Source organism: Macaca thibetana, chromosome 1 (genome assembly GCF_024542745.1).
Source record: "Macaca thibetana thibetana isolate TM-01 chromosome 1, ASM2454274v1, whole genome shotgun sequence".
NCBI lineage: Eukaryota > Metazoa > Chordata > Mammalia > Primates > Cercopithecidae > Macaca > Macaca thibetana.
The window spans coordinates 110,824,760-110,844,793 of record NC_065578.1 but is presented as its reverse complement, the minus strand read 5'-3'; the positions used below and the strand labels follow the sequence as shown (position 1 = coordinate 110,844,793).

Below are 20,034 nucleotides of genomic sequence, written 5' to 3'. Positions count from 1 at the left end.
TAGTTTTAGCCCCACCACTTCCAACTTATAAAAGTTACTTGTTTGTGTTTCACTTTTAATCTATAACATGGGGATAATTGCAGTATCCTCATAAGATGGAATGCGTTAACATATGTAAAGCTCTTAGAAACATACCAGTCACACAGTCTGTGCTCAATAAATAGTGGCTGTCATTACTATTATTTCCACAATTGCCATCAATAAAATGGAGGTTATAATAAAATATCTCCTGTTTGTTGTGAGATGTAATTGAGATAAAAATCTACTGATACTTAACTGTATTTGTTTCCTTTTTGTGGTCTGTACAGGCTGTTGTCCGGAAGGACAGTTTAAGGAGAAATGAAGACTCTTACTGGATGAGTCTTTTCAGGTCTCTGAAACACTTCAACACAATTTTGTAACTTCATTGATTCATTTAACTCAAATACCAAGTATGGATGCCCATGCAGATAGAGAAGCAGGAGCAGGCACAGGTAGAGGGGAAGTGTTGGGGAGGCATAGTATAATTTATGAGAATCTGCACAACAGCCAAAACAGAATAGTGCCAAGAGCAGCAGGCAAGCTTGCTTTGAGAATATCATTTCTCACCAGGCAGACAATCCTCGGAGACTTAGATGAATCTTAGCTCCCAGGAATCGAATAATTCTTGGGCTTACGCCTTATTGGGAACAGAAGGAGTAAACTGAGTTTAAGGGGGACTTAAACTGCTGAATTCACCTGTGGATGTTTTTGAGTTAAAAAAAAAGAAAAAAAAGAAAGAAAAAGATAGATAACTGTTGTATAGCTCTCAGGAAGTGGAGCCCTGAGTGGGGCACGTAAGCACTTGACTCTAGGCAACATCTTCCTTATCCATTCAAGAGTGTTCTTCTTTAGAAAAGTCCCCATAGATGTTTCCTGGATTTTTCTCCAATCGTTGTCTGCTCATCTTGTCTTCATATCCAGTGGAGTTTAGCTGAAATCACCATAGAATACCAATGCCACCCTCCCTTAGCAGAAGATTGGAGAATTAAGAGATTATATGCCTTATCTCACCTCTCTCTCTCTCCTTTACCAGCTCCATCTCCCTTACCCTTTAGCAATTCCTGCTATGAACTCACTGGCTCTCTTCATTCACACAGATACAAGAGGGTCACAACTCACAGAAGAATATGGCTGGCCCTGGGCCTTTGCTGGCTGGTGTCATTCCTGGTGGGACTGACCCCCATGTTTGGCTGGAACATGAAACTGACCTCAGAGTACCACAGAAATGTCACCTTCCTTTCATGCCAATTCCTTTCTGTCATGAGAATGGACTACATGGTATACTTCAGCTTCTTCACCTGGATTTTCATCCCCCTGGTAGTCATGTGTGCCATCTATCTTGACATCTTTTACATCATCCGGAACAAACTCAGTCAGAACTTCTCTAACTCCAAAGAGACAGGTGCATTTTATGGACGGGAGTTCAAGACAGCTAAGTCCTTGTTTCTGGTTCTTTTCTTGTTTGCTCTGTCATGGCTGCCTTTATCCATCATCAACTGCATCATCCACTTTAATGGTGAGGTACCACAGCTTGTGCTGTACATGGGCATCCTGCTGTCCCATGCCAATTCCATGATGAACCCTATCGTCTACGCCTATAAAATAAAGAAGTTCAAGGAAACCTACCTTTTGATCCTCAAAGCCTGTGTGGTCTGCCATCCCTCTGATTCTTTGGACACAAGCATTGAGAAGAATTCTGAGTAGTTATCCATCAGAGATGACTCTCTGTCTCACTGACCTTCAGATTCACCATCAACAAACACTTGAGGGCCTGTATACCTGGGCTAAGGGATTTTTACATCCTTGATTACTTCCACCAAGGTGGGAGCATCGCTCGTGTTCCCCAATTTTATCTCCCCCACTCCACTACTCTCTTCCTCCACTTCATTTTTCTCTTGGCCTTCTTCTGTATTCAATGTTTTGGAGGCCTGACTTGAGGACAACATATTATTGATACTATTGTCTGTTTTCCTCCTTCCCAAATAGAAGAATAAGTCATGGAGCCTGAAGGGTGCCTAGTTGATTTACTGACCAAAGGCTCTAGTTGGGCTGAACATGTGTGTGGTGGTGACTCAGTTCCATGTCATTGTGGAATTGAGCAGAGAACCTGCTCTCGGAGGATGCCTAGGAGATGTTGGGAACAGAAGGAATGAACTGAGTTTAAGGGGGACTTAAACTGCTGAATTCACCTGTGGATGTTTTTGAGTAAATAAAAGATAATAGCTAACTGTCATGTAGCTCTTTGCTGGGGTAACTTGGAGCTTAAATACCCAGCTGGCTGTCTTTGGCACTCAACCTGCTTGCTACCTGGAGCCATGTGGTGGCATACACACCTTGTTACTCTTAGCCCCAGAACACCCTGATCCTTATTCCTGGGTTCATCAGAGCATTTGTCAAATTTATGAACCATTCCTCTATTGTGAGAGAAAGAATCCTATTCATTTTTCCTGGTGTTTCATTCTCATAGGAGTAGTGGGGGTAGGGCAAAAAGAGACAATGGATAGCCATGATTTGTTGAGCCCTTTTCTTTCTTTCTTTCTTTCTTTCTTTCTTTCTTTCTTTCTTTTTCTTTCTTTCTTTCTTTCTTTCTTTCTTTCTCTTTCTTTCCTTCCTTCCTTCCTTCCTTCCTTCCTTCCTTCCTTCCTTCCTTCCTTCCTTCCTTCCTTCCTTCCTTCCTTCCTTCCTTCCTTTCTTTCTTTCTTTCTTTCTTTCTTTCTTTCTTTCTTTCTTTCTTTCTTTCTTTCTTTCTTTCTTTCTTTCTTTTTCTTTCTTTCTTTCTTTCTTTCTTTTATTGAGACAAGGTCTTGCTCTGTGACCCAGGCTGGAGCGTAGTGACTCGATTACAGATCATTGCAGCCTCAACATCTCTGGCTCAAGGGATCCTCCCACCTTAGCCTCCCAAGTGTCTGGGACCAGGTGCATACCATCAAGCCCAGCTAATTTTTTAATTATTATTTTTTTTTTGTAAAGACAGGGTCTCTTTATGTTGCTCAGGCTGGTCTTGAACTCCTGGCCTTAAGTGATCCTCCTGCCTTGGCCTCCCAAAGTGTTGGGATTACAGGTGTGAACCACTGCACCTGGCCTGTTGAGCACTCTCTATGCAGTAAGTACTTTGCATGCATTACCTCCTTTGATCCTGACAATCTGTGAGGTAGGTACCACTATAGTGATCATCTCCATTTTGCAGAAGAAAAAACTGAGGCACAGAGAAGTTAAGTAACTTGTCCATAGTTTCATGATTAACAAATAATAGAGCCAGGATTTAAGCTTAACCTTGCCTTGCAGAACCCAAGCTTCTTGCCACCCATTCTCAGACATAAAGAGGAACTTGTAACATTAAAACCCAAACTTTCAAGCTCATCTTACGTACGATTAACAGATAGGTACAGACTACAGCTTTGTACACTTGAGGACTTCCAGAGTTTTGCCTTAGCTACTATTGCTGATCTCTAATTAATCAGGATACGAGACAGGATAGAGTGCCAGTCACATCTTCTGAGCATTGAATGTGGCTCTAGAGATTCAAGGTGTCATCTCTGATTTGATCTATCCAAATTTGCTGCTGTGAACTCTCACTTTCAAGACAACATTTTAGCTAGACAAGAGCAATAAGATGGAGATTTCAATTAAACAGCATCAAAGTGGGTAAGCGTATCTGAAAATGAAATTAATTCTTAGCCAGTCCTGAAGTTTTGTCCTGAACCTAATTTTAGGCCAGAACCTGATAACCAAATTTATCTTAACGTTTCATTTCAGCAAAGGAGCCTTGCTTCTCCTCCTGCCAGCCCAGGAATCAATAATTCTAGGTGTTTCTCTTCTAATTTGTAGTATTTAAAAGGCACTTCCAGGATGAGGCCCTAGGTTTATTCTAGGGCTTCAGGAGTCTCAGGCACACTGTTCACCTTGGAACAACTTTTGCCCCATTGGAGAAATGAGAGGAAGGGTCCTGCAGCCCTCAGTCTCCTGGTAATCCCCACACCATGCTTCTTAATTTACAAACAGCTTCTAATGTAGATACACTACGTTGTATACTACGTTGCCATAGAAACACTTAACACTGCCCTGTTTTTTAAAACTTGATTTAAATGGACCACTTCCCTCAAGACAAAACAGCATTCTGTCCTGAGTCATTTGGTATCCTTAGCTCCTGAGTTTCAGAACTGCTTTTACTTTTTTCTTTTCTTCCCTCTTCCTCTTCCTCCTCTCTGTCGCTCTCTCTCTCTCTTTTTTTCTTTTTCTGATTGCCGCTGCTTAGCAAGTCCACTGATAGCTTGCTGGGAGTTGTTTTTTTATTTTTGTCTAAAGGGAATCTTCTGACTTAAGGTGTTCCGTAAGCCCAGGAGTCCTTACAGTGAAAATAAATGTATTTCAAAGTAAACTCAAAAAAGATGAATGAAGAATCACGGTGAGGAGCTTGGTTAGAAGTGACAAGATCCACTCTGGTTTCAGGTTTAGAGATTAGTGTCACAGGACTCTCCCAGGAGCCCCTCTTCTGGCTTGCTCTCTTTCAGCTAAATGGTAAAGGATAACTGCAGACTTTTATTCTAAAGGAATAAGATTAAAAAGGCCACCCAGACAAGACTGAGGTTTGCTTCCTCCCTTTCCTCCATATGAATAAGCTGGAACTAGGGTGGATGTTGAGTAAGTGGGTTTATTTGCCTTATTTTTAAAATCAAGTCAACTGGGGAAAAAAGTAGAGACCCACCTAATGAGAAGAAGCAAAGGCTATTTATTCTGAGCTTGCTATAGCAAGGGGGTCAGCTGTAGTCACCTGCATTTTGGCAGAGACTCAAAGGTAGGCAGAAGAGTGGGAAACATTTATAGTAGCATAAAAACACAAACTTAGGCACATTCAAATTTTAATGAGTTTATTTGAGCATTCAATGATTCATGAATTGGGCAGCACCAGACTGCAAGTGGTTCAGTGCTCCACCAAAGGGGACAAGAGAGGAAACTTTTATGAGATATTTGTGAAAGTAAGACAAAGAAAATATATTTTATTGGTTAAAGTGGAAAGTCCCTAGTTCAAGGTTAGGTTGGTGTTTTCTGATTCGTTAAGCTTAAGTTTTGTTTTACTGTTTGCACTGAGTTGGGTTTCAGTTTGTTATGTAGGAATCCAAGGCGCCAGAGCCATCTTCGACTAATGGCTGTTCAATTAATTTTTTTCATCAGTGAAAAAAGGGAAAGGCTTTAGGTGTACCTTGATTGGAGGCTGTTGGCATGGGGAAGCTGTACGCAGGGTAACTAGAAATGGGGCAGCCTATTTGATTAACTGGGGGCACATATTTGGCTTTCTTGGTTGATCCTACATTGAAACTGGGGACAAAAATTAGGGGAGTTTTTCAGTTACTAATCAAGTCCTGGGTATTTTTTAATATCTCTTTTTAAAAATTTTTAATTTTTTTTATGTTTTAAACTTTTATTTTAGGTTCAGGGATACCTGTGCAGGTTTGTTATATAGGTAACTTCATAGGTTTGTTGTATAGATTATTTCATCACCCTGGTTCTAAGCCTAGTACCCAACAATTATTTTTTCTGCTCTTCTACCTTCTCCCACCCTCCACCCTCAAGTAAGCCCCTGTGTCTATTGTTTCCCTCTTTGTCTCCATGTTTTATCATTATCTAGCTCCCACTTATAAGGGATGACATGCAATATTTGTTTTTTTGTTACTGCATTAGTTTACTAAGGATAATGGCCTCCAGCTCCATCTATGTTCCTGCAAAGGACATGATCTTGTTCTTTTTCATGGTCGCATAGTAGTCCATGGTGTATATGTACCACTTTTTAAAAAATCCGGTCTGCCATTGATGGGTACTTATGTTGATTCCATGTCTTTGCTATTGTGAACATACACATGTATGTGTCATTATGATAGAACAATTTATATTTCTTTGGGTATATACCCAGTATTGGGATTGTTGGGTTGAATGATAGTTCTGTTTTTAGCTCTTTGCGGAATTGCCATACAGCTTTTCACAAATTAGTTATACATGAATTGAACTAATTTTATTTAGTAATTGGTTCAATTAGTATACTAGTTGAACTAATTTACCCTCCCACCAACAGCATATCTAAGTGTTCTCTTTTCTCTGCAACCTCACCAGCATCTGTTATTTTTTGACGTTTTCATAATAGCCATTCTGACTGGTGTGAGATGGTATCTCATTTTGGTTTTGATTTGCATTTCTCTAATGATCAGTGATATTGAACTTTTTTTCACATGCTTCTTGGCCACATGTATGTCTTCTTTTGAAAAGTGTTCATGTCCTTTGTCTACTTTTTAATGGGCTGTTTTTTTCTTGTAAATTTGTTTAAGTTCCTTATAGATGCTGGATATTAGACCTTTGTCAGATGAATAGTTTGTAAATACTTTTCCCATAATTTATTTTGCTGTGCAGAGAAGCTCTTCAGTTTAATTGGATCCCATTTGTCAATTTTTGCTTTTGTTGTGGTTGCTTTTGGCCATTTTGTCATGGAATCTTTGCCCATTCCTATGTCCAGAATGGTATTGGCTAGTTTGCCTTCCAGGGTTTTTATAGTTTTGGGTTTTACATTGAAATCTTTAATCCGCCTGAGTTGATTTTTGAATATGGTGTAAGGAAGGGATCCAGTTTCAATCTTCTGCATATGGCTAGCCAGTTATCCCAGCACCATTTATTGAATAGGAAGTCTTTTCCCCACTGCTTGTTTTGTCAGTTTTGTCAGGGATTGGATGGTTGTAGATGTGTAGCTTTATTTCTGGGTTCTCTGTTCTATTCCATTCATCTATGTGTCTGTTTTTGTACCAGTACCATGCTGTTTTGGTTACTGTAGTCCTGTAGTATAGTTTGAAGTTGAGTAATGTCATATCCTCCAGCTTGGTTCTTTTTGCTTAGGATTGCCTTAGCTATTTGGGCTCTTTTTTGATTCCATATCAATTTTTAAGTAATCTTTTCTAGTTCTGTGAAGAACGTCATTTGTAGTTTGATAGGAATCACATTGAATCTGTAAATTGCTTTGGACAATATCTTCCTATCTATGAGCATGGTATGTTTTTCTGTGTCTTGTAATTTTCATTGTAGAGATCTTTCACCTCCCTGGTAAGCTGTATTCCTAGGTATTTTATCCTTTTGTGGCAATTGTGAATGGGATTGCATTCTTGATTTGGCTCTCGGCCTGGCTGTTCTTGGTTTATAGGAATGCTAGTGATTTGTATACACTGATTTTGTATTCTGAAACTTTGCTGAAGTTGTTTATCAGCTGAAGGAGCTTTTGGGCTGAGACTGTGGGATTTTCTTGATATAGAATCATGTCATCCACAAACATGGGTAGTTTGACTTCTCTTCCTATTTAGATGCCCTTTATTTATGTCTCTTGCCTGACTGCTTTGAGTCCTGGCCATTTTGGGTTGATTGTTAAAGGGGCTATTGTTTGGCTTTCTGGCTTAAGATAGCAATCTGACTTCCTGTTAGTCTGACTTACAGCAGGCTGGCTTACTATTTATTGATTACCAGTTGGTTTCCTGAGCAGGTTGCTGCAGGTTGCAGGTCAGGATTCTATTTTCATATATGCTCTGGCCATAGTCCACTTGTATATTCAGTTTCTTTTAACAAAATGCACATTTTCTAGAGAAACTGCTCTTAGCTACTATAGCCGAGTATGATGGGCATAAGAAAACTTGGGCTGCATCTTGCTCCAGCTACTCAGATGACAGATGTCTGTAAAGATCCTTTGTAAATTCTAATATGATCTACAATTTTACAGTATTATCACTATTGGGAAAGCAGCACAATGTTTGTTTTCCTCCCAGATTTACCACCAAATCACAGTGGCTCTACTAGCTGTGTGCATGGGGGCAAGCTACTTAAACTTCTGAGCCTCAATTTTCTTCATTCGTAAGATCAGATTAATAATACCTGTGTTGAAGTTGTTTTTGTTTTTTGATTTTTACTTTTTCTTATGGAAAACTTCAAACATACAAAAGTGGAGTGACTATGTCTTAGTCTGTTTGTGTTGCTATAAGAGAACACCTGAGGGCAGGTTATTTATGAAGGAAAGAGGTTTATTTGGCTCACAGTTCTACAGGCTGTATAAGAAGCATGGTGCTGGGACCTGTTTGGCTTCTGGTGTGGGCCTCATGCTGCTTCCACCCATGGTGGAAGGCAAAGAGGAGCCAGCATGCAGAGATCACATGGTGAAAGCAAGGGAAGCAGGGTGTGGGGAGGTGCCAGACACTTTGAAACAATCAGCTCTCATGGGAACTAATTGAGAATTCACTCATTACCATGATGACAATGACAGCACCAAGACATTCATGAGGGATCCGCCCCCATGACCTAAATACTTCCCACTAGACCCCACCTCCAACATAGGGGATCAAATTTCAGTGTGAGGTTTGGAGGGTCAAATATACAAACTATAGCAGACTAGAAGAAGGACCCCTTATTTATCTATTATTCTGTTTAGTAATTATCAAATTATGGCCAATCTTGTTTCATTTGTGCCTGTATCCGCTTACCCTGCCTGACTATCTTGAAATTTTAGATATTAAGTTATTTCATCTATAAACTTTTCAGTTTGGATTTCTAAAAGATGTCTTAAAAAGTATTTGGTTTATTCTTATTGCCTATTTACCTTCCTATTTACGCATCTAAATAGAATGAAAGTTAATTCTATGGAATTAATGCACCAAGTAATATTCAGAATACTAGTAGATACATCATTCATTCTCTGTAACTCTAGCACTTTCATTTACTTTAAAGATACTTTTTTTTTTTTTTTTTTGTAACCAGAAACATGTATACTTTATTGAATGCCATTGTAGAAAAGTGTGTGAGGATAAAGGGCTGATACAGGACTTGGCTCCCGGGGCAGGACCAGGAATGGAAGGTGGAGCACGTGGGATACAGGTTATAGGCAGAGCTCCTGGCCTGAATGATGTCCCCTGATCTATCGATGGGCTTGGTAGATCAATACTGGGATGACAGTGAGCAGAATGGTCATGAGGATGCCCAAAATCAGGGCCCAGATGTTCAGGCACTTAGCGGTGGAGGCATAGGCCTGGGCCCCAGTCAGGTCGCCAACCATCTTCCTGTCCCTAGACTTCACGGAGTAGGTGAATGCTATGAAGCCCAGGCAGCAGGGGTTCATGAAGAGGGTGTTGAACAGGGACCAGACAACATGGTCGGGCACGGAGGTCTCGCTGCGGATGTGGATCACGGTGGACGTCGGGGGAGCAGGGTTGTGGGGCGCCCCCAGCACAGCCACCTTGTGCTCTTCCTTGAGCATCTCATAGCTGGGGGGCTGGCCGCTGTTGACAGGAGAGAAGACGGTTTGGACCGTGCGGTTCATGGTGTCCTGCGAAGGCCAGCAGTGGTCAGGTTAGTGGGATGGTTCTCAGTGAGCCCTCCCTTTCCCTAGTAGTTTCGATTTCTCCTTTAAAGATACTTTTTCATGTCTTGGGTATTTTGCCGATATCTGTGCACAATCCATTTCTCTTTTTGCTGCTTTCTTTGGTTTCATGTTGCCATCTCTGAGCAATGCTGAGTGTGTTTGTTTTGCATGAAGTATTGTCAGAGATAAGGACTGCCTCTTAAAAATATAACCACAATATTTGTATTAATTATTCATTGCTGTGCAACAAATTATACCCAAAACTTAGAGGCTTCAAACAGCAATCCTTTATCATCTCTTATGGTTTCTATGGGTCAGGAATTCAGGGGGCATGATTGGGTGGTTAATGCATGGTGTCTCATGAGTGTGCTAGGTCTGCAGTTATCTGAAGGTTTGACAGTGGCTGGAGGATCCACTTCTGAGATAACCCTCACATGTCTGGTGAATTGGTTTTTCCATACGGGCCCCTCTATGGCCTGCTTAAGAGTTCTCACAGCATGGTGACTGACTTTCCCAAGAGGGAGCAGCATGAGAGACTAGGGTGGAAGTTGCATGCCTTTTATGACCTAGCCTCTGAAATCACGTGCCATCACTTCTGCTATATTTTATTGATCACACAGGCCAGTCCTGATTCAGTGTGGGAAGGGACTACATAAGGGCATGAATTCCAGGAGCCATCCTGAAGGTTGGCTATGGCAATGCCATTATCACATCTCAAAAAATAAATTGAAGAATTATATCCTAATAGTATCGATGTCCATATATTCTAAATTGTTTGCTTCAATCAGGATCCAAGTTAAGTTCCACATATTATAATTTGTCAATATGTCTCTTAAGTCCCTTTTGATCCATAGATTCTCCTTTCCTTCCTTCCTTTTATATTTATGTAATTTATTTGTGAAACTCATGGAGGTTTTTGATGAGGAGCAACTGAGGTGATGTAGATAAAAACCTACCATGATGCAGGCTTGCTGCTGCCCCACATGCTGACTTCACATTAATTAGAGACAGGCTCCCCTTCCTTCAGAGAGGACATTATTGCATAACCTGAACAATCTATATATGACCCTTGATGGGACGTGCTGGCTCTGGGATGTGATAAGTAGCACCCAGCTTAACTTCACCGGAGAGGTGGTTCAATAATTCAAACTTTTAAAGCCAGTGGTCAGAGCACAAGAGTCCCATTAGAATCAGGAGAAGCTGCTGCTGCTGCAAATACGAATCTTCTTGCTTTGTCCCAGCTCTTCTCAGGAAAGCTTTCAGGAAGTCTGAAGACGGCAGCCCAAACTGCGGCCATCCAAACACCCACACTTCCACCTGCTCACATGTTCCCCGTCCCAGGCATGCAGGCTACTGACAGCTGGCATGCTCCACCTCTGGCTGTACTCCCCAGATGAGCCTGCAGTGTCCACTTGGGAGCTGGGTTAGTTAGGAATCTGATTACTAGGATTTCTTTCAGCTATGTAAGAAATTGGGCTTCCAAGAGTGGTAGACAGACAAAAGTGGCCTCTGATGATGCCAGGACCATCGGCAGCAGGACAGGGCACAGTAGAGCACATACAAATGGGTACCAGTGATGGTTGTCTGTGTGTGCTCTTCTGAGTGTGGGCCAGAGCCTATTTATGCAGGAGGGAGATCTCTATTGCCCAGAATTTTCTTGGTTGCCCCGTCAGTAAGTTTATGTCTATGAAGAGCATGGGGTGTGGTGCATTGTGCAGTATATTTATACATGGCAGCACTGCTTGGACTAACTGGTTGTTTTCCTTTTTCATTGGTCTCTTCAAACCAGGATAAAGCCATATTAAACTCAAGCATATGTGTTTCCCTTAAACAGATTCAGAATTCCTGGGCTCCCTGGGTGCATTCTGTCATTCCAGTTGAAAGTTTGCTTCCTTCCAGTCATGTGGCTCTTCATTCTACTCTCCTTGGCTCTCTTTTCAGGTAGGATGGGGGAAGGAACAGCTCCAGCCCTTTAAGCTGTGCCCTTTCCAGAGACTTTGCACTGAAGTCCTCTCCTACTTGGAGTCCCTGCTTATTAACTCGAACCGTCTAAGGAGTGGGATGGGAAAATAAAAGGCGATGAAAATAGGTCTTGTCCATATTAGTTCTTGTTCTTAGCTCAGATAAGAGAGTTTGTGAGGAAATTGAAAAGCTTGACTAAAATGATGACTCTGCACTCACTTTGGCAGCACATATACTCAAATTAGAATGATAGAGTAGAGTAGATTAGCATGGCCCTTGTGCAAGGCTGACATGCAAATTCATTATGCATTCCATATTTTTCCCCAACATCTCCACTAAAATAAAATAAAATAAAATAAAGAGCTCTGCATTTTCTCTTTTAGTTCACCCAGGTTCCCCTTCCCCCTTGTCCCCTCAAAAATATATGTGCACATATATGAGGACATGACTTTCCCCTTTCCACTCGTGCTTGTTCCCAAAGATGAGACGTGGAACACTGGCCTTTTCCTAGCTCTGTCTGACCTTCAGTTGCGTGGCATTTAGAGTTGCTGAACCTGTCTCTGGGTCAGCATTCATACTTATAAACTGAAGATCATGCTATCTTCCTTGTGGGGTTGTTATGAAAACAAAATGTTATAAAGAAGCTGAGCCTGCATTTTAATAGTCTTTGCTATACATCTGGAAGGCTGAGAGAAGGATGGGCTCTGCTGTCCCATCTTCTCTTCTTGGTCAGACACTTTCCCTCCCATGGTCAAGCTGGACATGGTGTGCACGACTTCCTCATTGTGCAATATCCTGAGATGATAGGGGTGCCTATGTTGGTCTTGTATGGAGGGAACATGAAGTTCTTATCCCCTAAAGACAGAACATGACTTCCTCTGTTTTTAGCCCTGTGCAGCCAGCAGAAGCCTCCAAACCTCACTTTCTTTCTGAGGGTGCTAAGGTGGGTTGGGATCTAGGGACAGAGGGCCTTCTAACGGTAAGCCTCAGGCTCTTCAAGGACCTCTGTCACGCAGTGGTAGGAGGCCTCCATATTTTACCCACTCTGAAGCCAGGGAAAAAGACTTCTCCAAGGTTGCTTTATCAGTTTACTAGGGCTGTGATAACAACAACAGCAACAAAACCACAGCCTGGGCGGCTGAAACAATGGACATTTATTTCCTTCTGTTATGAAGGTGGTAAGTTCAAGATCAAGGCGTCTGGCAAGTTTGGTTTCATTCTGAGGCCATCTCTGGGTTTGCAGATGACTGCCTTCTGGCTGTGTCCTCATGGGCCATTCCTCTGTTTGTATTGTCAGTGTCTTCATCTCTCCTTTTTATAAGGACATCAGCTGAATTGAATTAAGGACTACCCCAATGACCCTATGTTCACTTAATTATCTCTTTGAAGGCCTTATATCCAAATACAGTCACATTCTGGAGTCACTGGAAGTTAGGATGGAAACATATGAGTTTTGAAGGGGACATAGTTCAGCCCATAACAGTTGCCAATCAAAAAGAGGCAAAAAATTAGCCTCCAATTCTTTAATTAATTATCCTTCAGGAGGGCAGGAGCTGCAATGTTTTGAGAGAACAGTGGTGCTTGTGTGTGTGCAAGTGTGCGTGTGTGTGTGTTTTCACAGATGCCATGGTCATGGATGAAAAGGTCAAGGAAAGCTTTGTGCTGGACACGGCTTCTGCCATCTGCAACTACAATGCTCGCTACAAGGATCACCCCAAATACTGGTGCCGAGGCTATTTCCGTGACTACTGCAACATCATCGCCTTCTCCCCCAACAGCACCAATCATGTGGCCCTGAGGGACACAGGGAACCAGCTCATTGTTACTATGTCCTGCCTGACCAAAGAGGACACGGGCTGGTACTGGTGTGGCATCCAGCGGGACTTTGCCAGGGATGACATGGATTTTACAGAGCTGATTGTAACTGACAACAAAGGAACCCTGGCCAATGACTTTTGGTCTGGAAAAGGTAAGGAGCCTGCCTGGGGTCTGGCTGGATGTGACCCACGGCCATGGGTGTTTGCTGCTAAGAGAGCACCCTCTGAAGCCAGTGAGCCCCAACTCAGACTCCCACTGGGTACTTTGGGCCTGCCTGGCCTCTCTCTTCCACCAGCAAACATAGGGTGGTCATTAACAGTGCTGGGGAATAGTGGAAGTTGGGGACGAGGAGGGTGTCTGTGCCCTGGGGCACTTTTAGAACTTCTCTTCCCTTGCAGCAATCTGGTTTAAGGACCTTAGAAGAGGGCTGACAGGGTCTAATAGATGTGAGATCTTTGTGTTGAAAGGCTTTGAAGTTGTTATTAAATGTCTGTGTGAGAATCGCTTGAACCAGGTGGCAGAGGTTGCAGTGAGACGAGATTGTGCCACTGCACTCCAGCCTGGGCGATAGAGTGAGAGTCAGTCTCCAAAAAAAAAAAAAAAAAAAAAAAAGAAGATGTCTGTGTGCCTTGTGGGTCTAGAATCTTGAAGATTAGTTTCTTGAGAGGTGTCTGAGGCTGCAAAAAATGACCCAGATGCCTGCTAACTGTCAGCTTAAATAATTTAATAATATATGGAGGTAGCCAGGTGCCATGGCTCACTCCTGTAATCCCAGCGCTTTGGGAGGCTGAGGCTGGTGGATTGCTAGAGCCCAGGAGTTTAAGACCACCCTGGGCAACATGGAGAAAGCCGGTCTCTACAAAAAATACAAAAATTAGCTGGATGTGGTGGTGCCTGCCTGTAGTCCCAGCTACTCGGGAGGCTGAGATGGGAGGGTCATCTGAGTCCAGGGAGGTTGAGGCTGCAGTGAGCCATGATTGCACCACTGCACTTCAGCCAGGACGACAGAATGAGACCCTGTCTCAAAAAATAATAATAATTTACAGATATAAATATCCAACTAGTGGTCCAGCTAGTAAGCACCCTCTTTTGCTTTTAAGGAATGTGCAGTTTATATTTGGAGACCGCTGAGAAGGTATGGGTGGAACTGGAACCCACAGCAGAAAAGTCTGAGTTAACCAACTGTGACTCTTGGCTGGAGCTAAGACTTAGGATTTCCAGACATTCACTCAGGTTCCTTCTGTTGAATGATGAAAACCTCCTTTTGCACTAGAAAACCTCTGTCTCCCAGACAGAGGACTTACGGAAGGCACTAGCCTTTCTTTCTTCTTCTTCTTTTTTTTTTTTTTCCTTTCCCCTGTGCCTTCTCCTTGTTTCCATTTCTAGAAAGTATGTCCTTTTCTATTACAGTCCAGAGCACGATGCTGGTAGGAAAACAAACCAGAAGGGCTTAAGGGGTACCCTGGGAAACCTAGCCCCATGCTAGAAAGAGAGTTTTGCTAACACTTGACCAACTAGTGATTGATTCAGCAAGCATCTTATGGAATGTAATATCATTCACACCCACAGTGTTTCTACTTTGTGTGGTTCTCCTTTTACTTAACTGTGCATCTTGACCTGAATCTTAGGCTCAGACAAGAGAATGTTCCCACCTGAACGTACTCCTTAGTTTAAATGAAACACAGACTTCTCCCACATCTTATCAGAGGGGGCATCATAGGTGGTCGTGGTGCCACTGCTCCCATTGGGTTTTGGTGGCTGTCATAAGAAAAACATGGCAATTACATCACCAAATGAGCAATTCTTTAAGGATAGGATTGGCCCTCTGGTGCCTCTGGCATCCCCTTCTATGGGGAAGAGACCTCTGTGGGACTCTAACCATGGGCCACTTCTAGTCCATTTGGGGCCTTTGTTCAAATCTGGAAAAGGGGCCCCTTCCTTCAGGTGCATGGAGCCCAGTGGCAGGGTGCATGGCCTAGCAAGCAGAGTGTGGGCTAAATGTTGGTCCCTGATTGTCCCCTCAGCTTTGTTCCCTGTGCCGGGCACATTTATACAACTGTACTTGGTGCCTCTGCTTTACTCTGAAGTCAACCAGGGAACTCACTCTTTGGAGACTGAGAGAATGACAGGCAGAGCTACAGCTGGGAGGCAGAGGCAGGACCTGGCTATGGGCCTCACCTGACTTAGCAAATCCTTTCTGATTTAGACCTATCAGGCAACAAAACCAGAAGCTGCAAGGCTCCCAAAGTTGTTGGTGAGACTGACCACTCCAGGTGAGTCATAGTCTTGGCAGATGAATGGGCTTGGGGCGGTGGGGTGGAGGTAGGGGCTGGCGTGACAACAGTATGATATGACAGTTGATTTGTACCAGTAACTTTTCTGCTGCACGTTATTTCTCCACCTTAACTGTGTATCCTTAATGTGAGTATTTGGTTTCTTTCCAAAAAAAATATAGTTTAGGACTCTTGGTTGCAAGCAGCAAAAATGTCCTCTAGCTGGTTTAATTAAAAGGGGACATTTATCATAAGGAGAGAGAGGTGCAGGAGCAGGGTTGTGGTCACGCTTGGAAATTGTCAGATGCATCATCACGAATTTACCTCAGTCTCTAATCTGCCTCGAATCTGTGTGTTTCCTTCCTTCTGTCTCTGTATTGCCCTTGTATATTTCTCTTTTTTCCCCTAACAGTCATCCATTTGTGGTTCCTGAGTTTATTTCTCCCCCATTCAAGAAACTGGCAAGTCTGAGACTGGATTCTCCTATTCCCAATCCACAGTTAATTTCTGAGGAAGGGGTTCATTGGCCCAGCTTAGTCAGATGCTCAGCAGGTCCCATTGAGTGTGGTCCAAAGGACAGGGTCACTCTAAAGGAATACAGTTGCCAGAAGCTACTGTAACTGGGTTGGGTGGGGGCAGGGGTGCAAATCCCAGAAAAAGGGATCTAGAGCTAAGAACCAATAGGCAGTTTCTTCCAGGGAACATGAAATCTGCTGTGGTTCCTTCTAGGACGTCCATTCTCATCATTTGCATACTGATCACGGGTTTGGGAATCATCTCTATAATCAGTCATTTGACCAAAAGGAGGAGAAGTCAAAGGAATAGAAGGGGTAAGTAGTTGTTGGGGGAGGGGGTGTGCAAGAATTAGAGAAAATGAAAGAGGTCAAGGAGCAGCTTTCAAATGAGTGAATGAGAGCTCTTCATATTGTCTGGTCACCTAGAGACCAATGTAGCCAGCCATGGGCTGGGGTAGATATCTGCTGGATGGTGACGAGGCATCATGAGAAGTGACAGAGGGAGCATTGCAGCTTTCTTAAGTGGATACACGTGTAGATCAGGAAGGAAGGAGATCCTGAGACAACTACCTCACAGGTTCCCATCTGCAGAGCCACCTACCTCCCCAGCACACACACTTTGGGCTCCTGGCACAGGAATGAGCTTCTGGGACCCATGGGTAAGCAGGTATAGAAGAGTTTCCTTTTTCATATACACAGGGTGTTGCCCTGTTGCCCAGGCTGGAGTGCAGAAGTGTGATCATAGCTCACTGCAGCCTCATGCTCCTGGCCTCAAGTCATCCTTTCACCTCAGCCTCTCAAATAGCTGGGCCCACAGGTGCCTGCCACCATGTCTGGCCAATTTTAACTTTTTTTTTTTTTTTTTTTGAGACATTGTCAAGCTCTGTTGCCCAGGCTGGAGTACAGCCTGATCTCAGCTTGATCTCAGCTCACTACGACCTTCACCTCCCAGGTTCAAGTGATTCTCCTGCCTCAAGCCTGATCTTTAGCTTGCCCCATTCCTAAATAGAGAAGGGACTGTGTGCCCACCTTTCCCTGTGGGGCAGCACCAGAGACATGACTGGTCAGTAAGACAAGGCTGGTCTTACCGTTTAGAGAATCCTCCAGACCAACATGTGGCAAATATGCCAACCTCTGAAGTGTACACAGAGCAGAAAGAACATTGCACAGTTGCCACTGTTTGGCTAATAGTAGTTTTACATTTTTCTTTTTATTCTCAGAAACCACAGGAACACCTTAGGCAATGAAGAGTCTGTAGGCATAATTATAAAACAGACTGCAACCACCCGTGGGTATGGAAATGTAGAAGAAAAACATTTCAGAAAAAAAGAGAAAAACACTCCTAGTAACCCTTGCTAGTGACACACCAGGATCCATAGCCGGAAGAATCTGAAATGCAAAGCAAATGCTGCAAGGCCTCATACTTCCCCTGTGATATTTTGTTCCTGTGGTCAGAATAGGAGCCCTAAAGAAAGGAAAGTAGCGGCTCCCATAGCATTCTTGACCTTTTGTCCTCTAGCAGCCTTGGGAACTGCGAAGGTGGGGCATGTGGACAAGACAATGCCTTTCTCAGGTCTGCCCAAGACCATTCCCTTTGGGACACAGTTGTAGTCTAGGTTTTTGCTAAAACCATTATCACTTTTTTAAGGTGTGACCTTGGGCAACTTTATACTTTTCTGGGTCTGTTTTCTTTTCTAGAAATTGAGGGTCTCATTCTCATACCCCCCAATATTTTTATTTATTAGTTCAACAAAAAATGACCATGCTAGCTAGATGCTGGGGATACAAAGATGGGCAGAACAAATACTATTTGTGTCCATGGAACTTGTAGAGGGGGAGGAAGACAAACTATCACACATCAACACCCAAATGTAACATTGCCACCTGGAGTCAGTGCTCTAAAGGAAAGGCACATGATACTATGAAAGATGAGGCCGTAGAACTCAACGCTATTCCTTTTTAGCAAGAAGTTGTACAGCCTGTTGTAGCCATGGCCTGCTTCCTCAAACTCAGGCAGTTGAAATGTGGCAGCCTGAACCAAGGCTCCTAGCTTTGACATTCTTGGGTTCTGAAGAAGTTCAGTTGTGTTCACATCACCAAAACTTGGTGAGAGGTGATTGCAATCTCTGTGTACCAAGCCTTCCTATTGACTTTCCTAGTGATGAGCTTTGCAGTAATGATATCTGATCTCGGCCCTGAAAATAAACTTGTGTCTAGTCCCCATAAAAGCCCCATGATAGAGTCTGGAACTTTTGCTGCAGAAACACTCTTCAGGGGTAGGCAATAGATCTCAACTCCATTTTCCCTTTCTATTCCCCAACAAAGTAGGCAACTCTTTGAAGCCCTTCTCACGTGTCCTGACTCCAAAGGAAATGGCTCCTACTGAACAGATGTGACTGAAGATTTCTTTTATTTAGTTCATAAATAAAGTGATGCTACAACAGAATAATCACCATGACAAATGGCCCACACCTCAGAGACTGATTCCGATCTCCCAGGAATTCTGAAGGACCCTCTATCCTTGCCAACAATCATTTGCAGCCAGGTAACAACGGCGGTAGTCAGAGGAGCTATGATGGACCAAACCCGAGCAAGGCTGCACTCAAATAACATCTCAAGATCTTAGTTCTCATGCATTCCATCAGTCAGAGGTGAAGAAGAGGTGGAGAATCTGGATCGGGGGCCAGGAAATCACTTGTATTTTTTTAGCCAATAAATTCCTAGCCAGTGTTGAATGAACTGCAAGGTATGAGTTACTTCTTCTAGGGTATCACTGTAAAAGTATTTCTGGAAACGTTTCTTTCAAAGAATAATATTCTAACTCATTTCTGAATTGGTATCAAATGCTGCCCAACCCAAAGAAAGGGAGATAGACTAAATCAGTGGTTCTCAGCTTCTCTTGGTGAAAAGGCCATTCTTCTCATCCTTTATGGGAAACTGCCACCTGACTAAAGGGATGCTGCTTTTGATCAATGAGAAACCAAGGTGTGATAGCTTAAGTGAAATAGTCATTCAAATCGGGAAAAACAAATCAAGAACGAGACATCAGCAGCCATGGGTGCAAATGAGGTTATATTGCCATTCATGCCAGAATCACCAACACTCTTAGCTCCCACCCGCATATCCATAACCTCTCTCCCCATATAGGGCCTCTCCTGCTATTTCTGGGAGTTTCCAGGGCCTCCCCATCACTGTCTGTGCTGCCATCATCACAAGCCTGCTTTTCACCGTGCCGTGATCTCTTCTAATGGGCATGCTGGCCAGCCTCAGTCCTCAGGGTACTCAAGTGGCCTTCTGGTCTGAGCAGAGTTGGAACAGAGAGGTTGTTTGTTGATATGATTCTGCACATGCCCTGCGTGTTTAGATCCAGACTCCCACAAAATCTTTCATGAACACACTTCCATCAGCTTCCACCCTAACTCCTCTCCCCAAAGGTAGGGAATTCACAGCTACTCAACATCCTGATGGGAAGAGATGAGGGTGTGGATACCCCACCTCTGTGTTTCTGAACAACCCACGTTCCTGCCAGAGGCTCAGATCAAACAACATCAAAAGTGCTCTCTTGGCCGGGCGCGGTGGCTCAAGCCTGTAATCCCAGCACTTTGGGAGGCCGAGACGGGCGGATCACAAGGTCAGGAGATCGAGACCATCCTGGCTAACACGGTGAAACCCTGTCTCTACTAAAAAATACAAAAACCTAGCCGGGCGAGGTGGCGGGCGTCTGTAGTGCCAGCTACTCGGGAGGCTGAGGCAGGAGAATGGCGTGAACCCGGGAGGCGGAGCTTGCAGTGAGCTGAGATCCGGCCACTGCACTCCAGTCTGGGCGACAAAGCAAGACTCTGTCTCAACAACAACAACAAAAAAGAGTGCTCTCTTTTCCCTTAGCCACAAAACAGCCCCAATTCTTCCCCTATGGCCCTGTATTGATTTTAAACAAACGGGGTCATTAACCCATCAGTTCTGCAAATAGCAATCCAGTTTGGGTTTGGTTAGGACATTCCATTCTACAAGGCAAGATAGCAGACATAGATCTTCCACAGCAGATGAAGACATCTATAGATGTCTTGGAAGA

At 43.4% G+C, this 20,034-nt stretch overlaps 2 protein-coding genes and 1 non-coding gene across 9 annotated transcripts in view; 2 read left to right on the top strand and 1 right to left on the bottom strand.

Annotated features, from left to right (window-relative positions):
- LOC126929886 (adenosine receptor A3) overlaps positions 1 to 18,701 on the top strand; it is an 80,036-nt gene extending 61,335 nt beyond the window's left edge. For 2 of the 7 annotated variants that reach the window (XM_050746558.1, XM_050746555.1), the window contains exons 2-6: positions 11,229 to 11,335; positions 12,978 to 13,325; positions 15,381 to 15,447; positions 16,177 to 16,277; positions 18,288 to 18,701. In XM_050746558.1, coding sequence (XP_050602515.1) covers positions 11,229 to 11,335; positions 12,978 to 13,325; positions 15,381 to 15,447; positions 16,177 to 16,277; positions 18,288 to 18,358 — 694 coding nt within the window. In that variant the 3' untranslated portion in view covers positions 18,359 to 18,701. Of the gene's footprint in view, positions 1 to 308; positions 2,249 to 11,228; positions 11,336 to 12,977; positions 13,326 to 15,380; positions 15,448 to 16,176; positions 16,278 to 18,287 lie in introns of those variants that run through there. The other 5 variants (XM_050746559.1, XM_050746557.1, XM_050746556.1 and 2 more) reach the window with 4 other exon arrangements.
- On the bottom strand, positions 8,790 to 9,516 carry LOC126930230 (interferon-induced transmembrane protein 3-like). The gene has a single exon (XM_050747049.1). It carries the CDS (start codon positions 9,350 to 9,352, stop codon positions 8,951 to 8,953), a length of 402 nt encoding a protein of 133 aa, XP_050603006.1. The 5' UTR covers positions 9,353 to 9,516; the 3' UTR covers positions 8,790 to 8,950.
- Positions 11,568 to 11,677, top strand: LOC126944761 (U6 spliceosomal RNA). Its single transcript, XR_007722169.1, has one exon. It is a non-coding gene; the product is annotated as a U6 spliceosomal RNA (small nuclear RNA).
- Positions 18,702 to 20,034: the final 1,333 nt, after the last annotated feature.

Bases quoted from the DNA above. Each gene is read 5' to 3' on its own strand.
- LOC126930230 (XM_050747049.1), bottom strand. From the start codon at position 9,352: ATGAACCGCACGGTCCAAACCGTCTTCTCTCCTGTCAACAGCGGCCAG.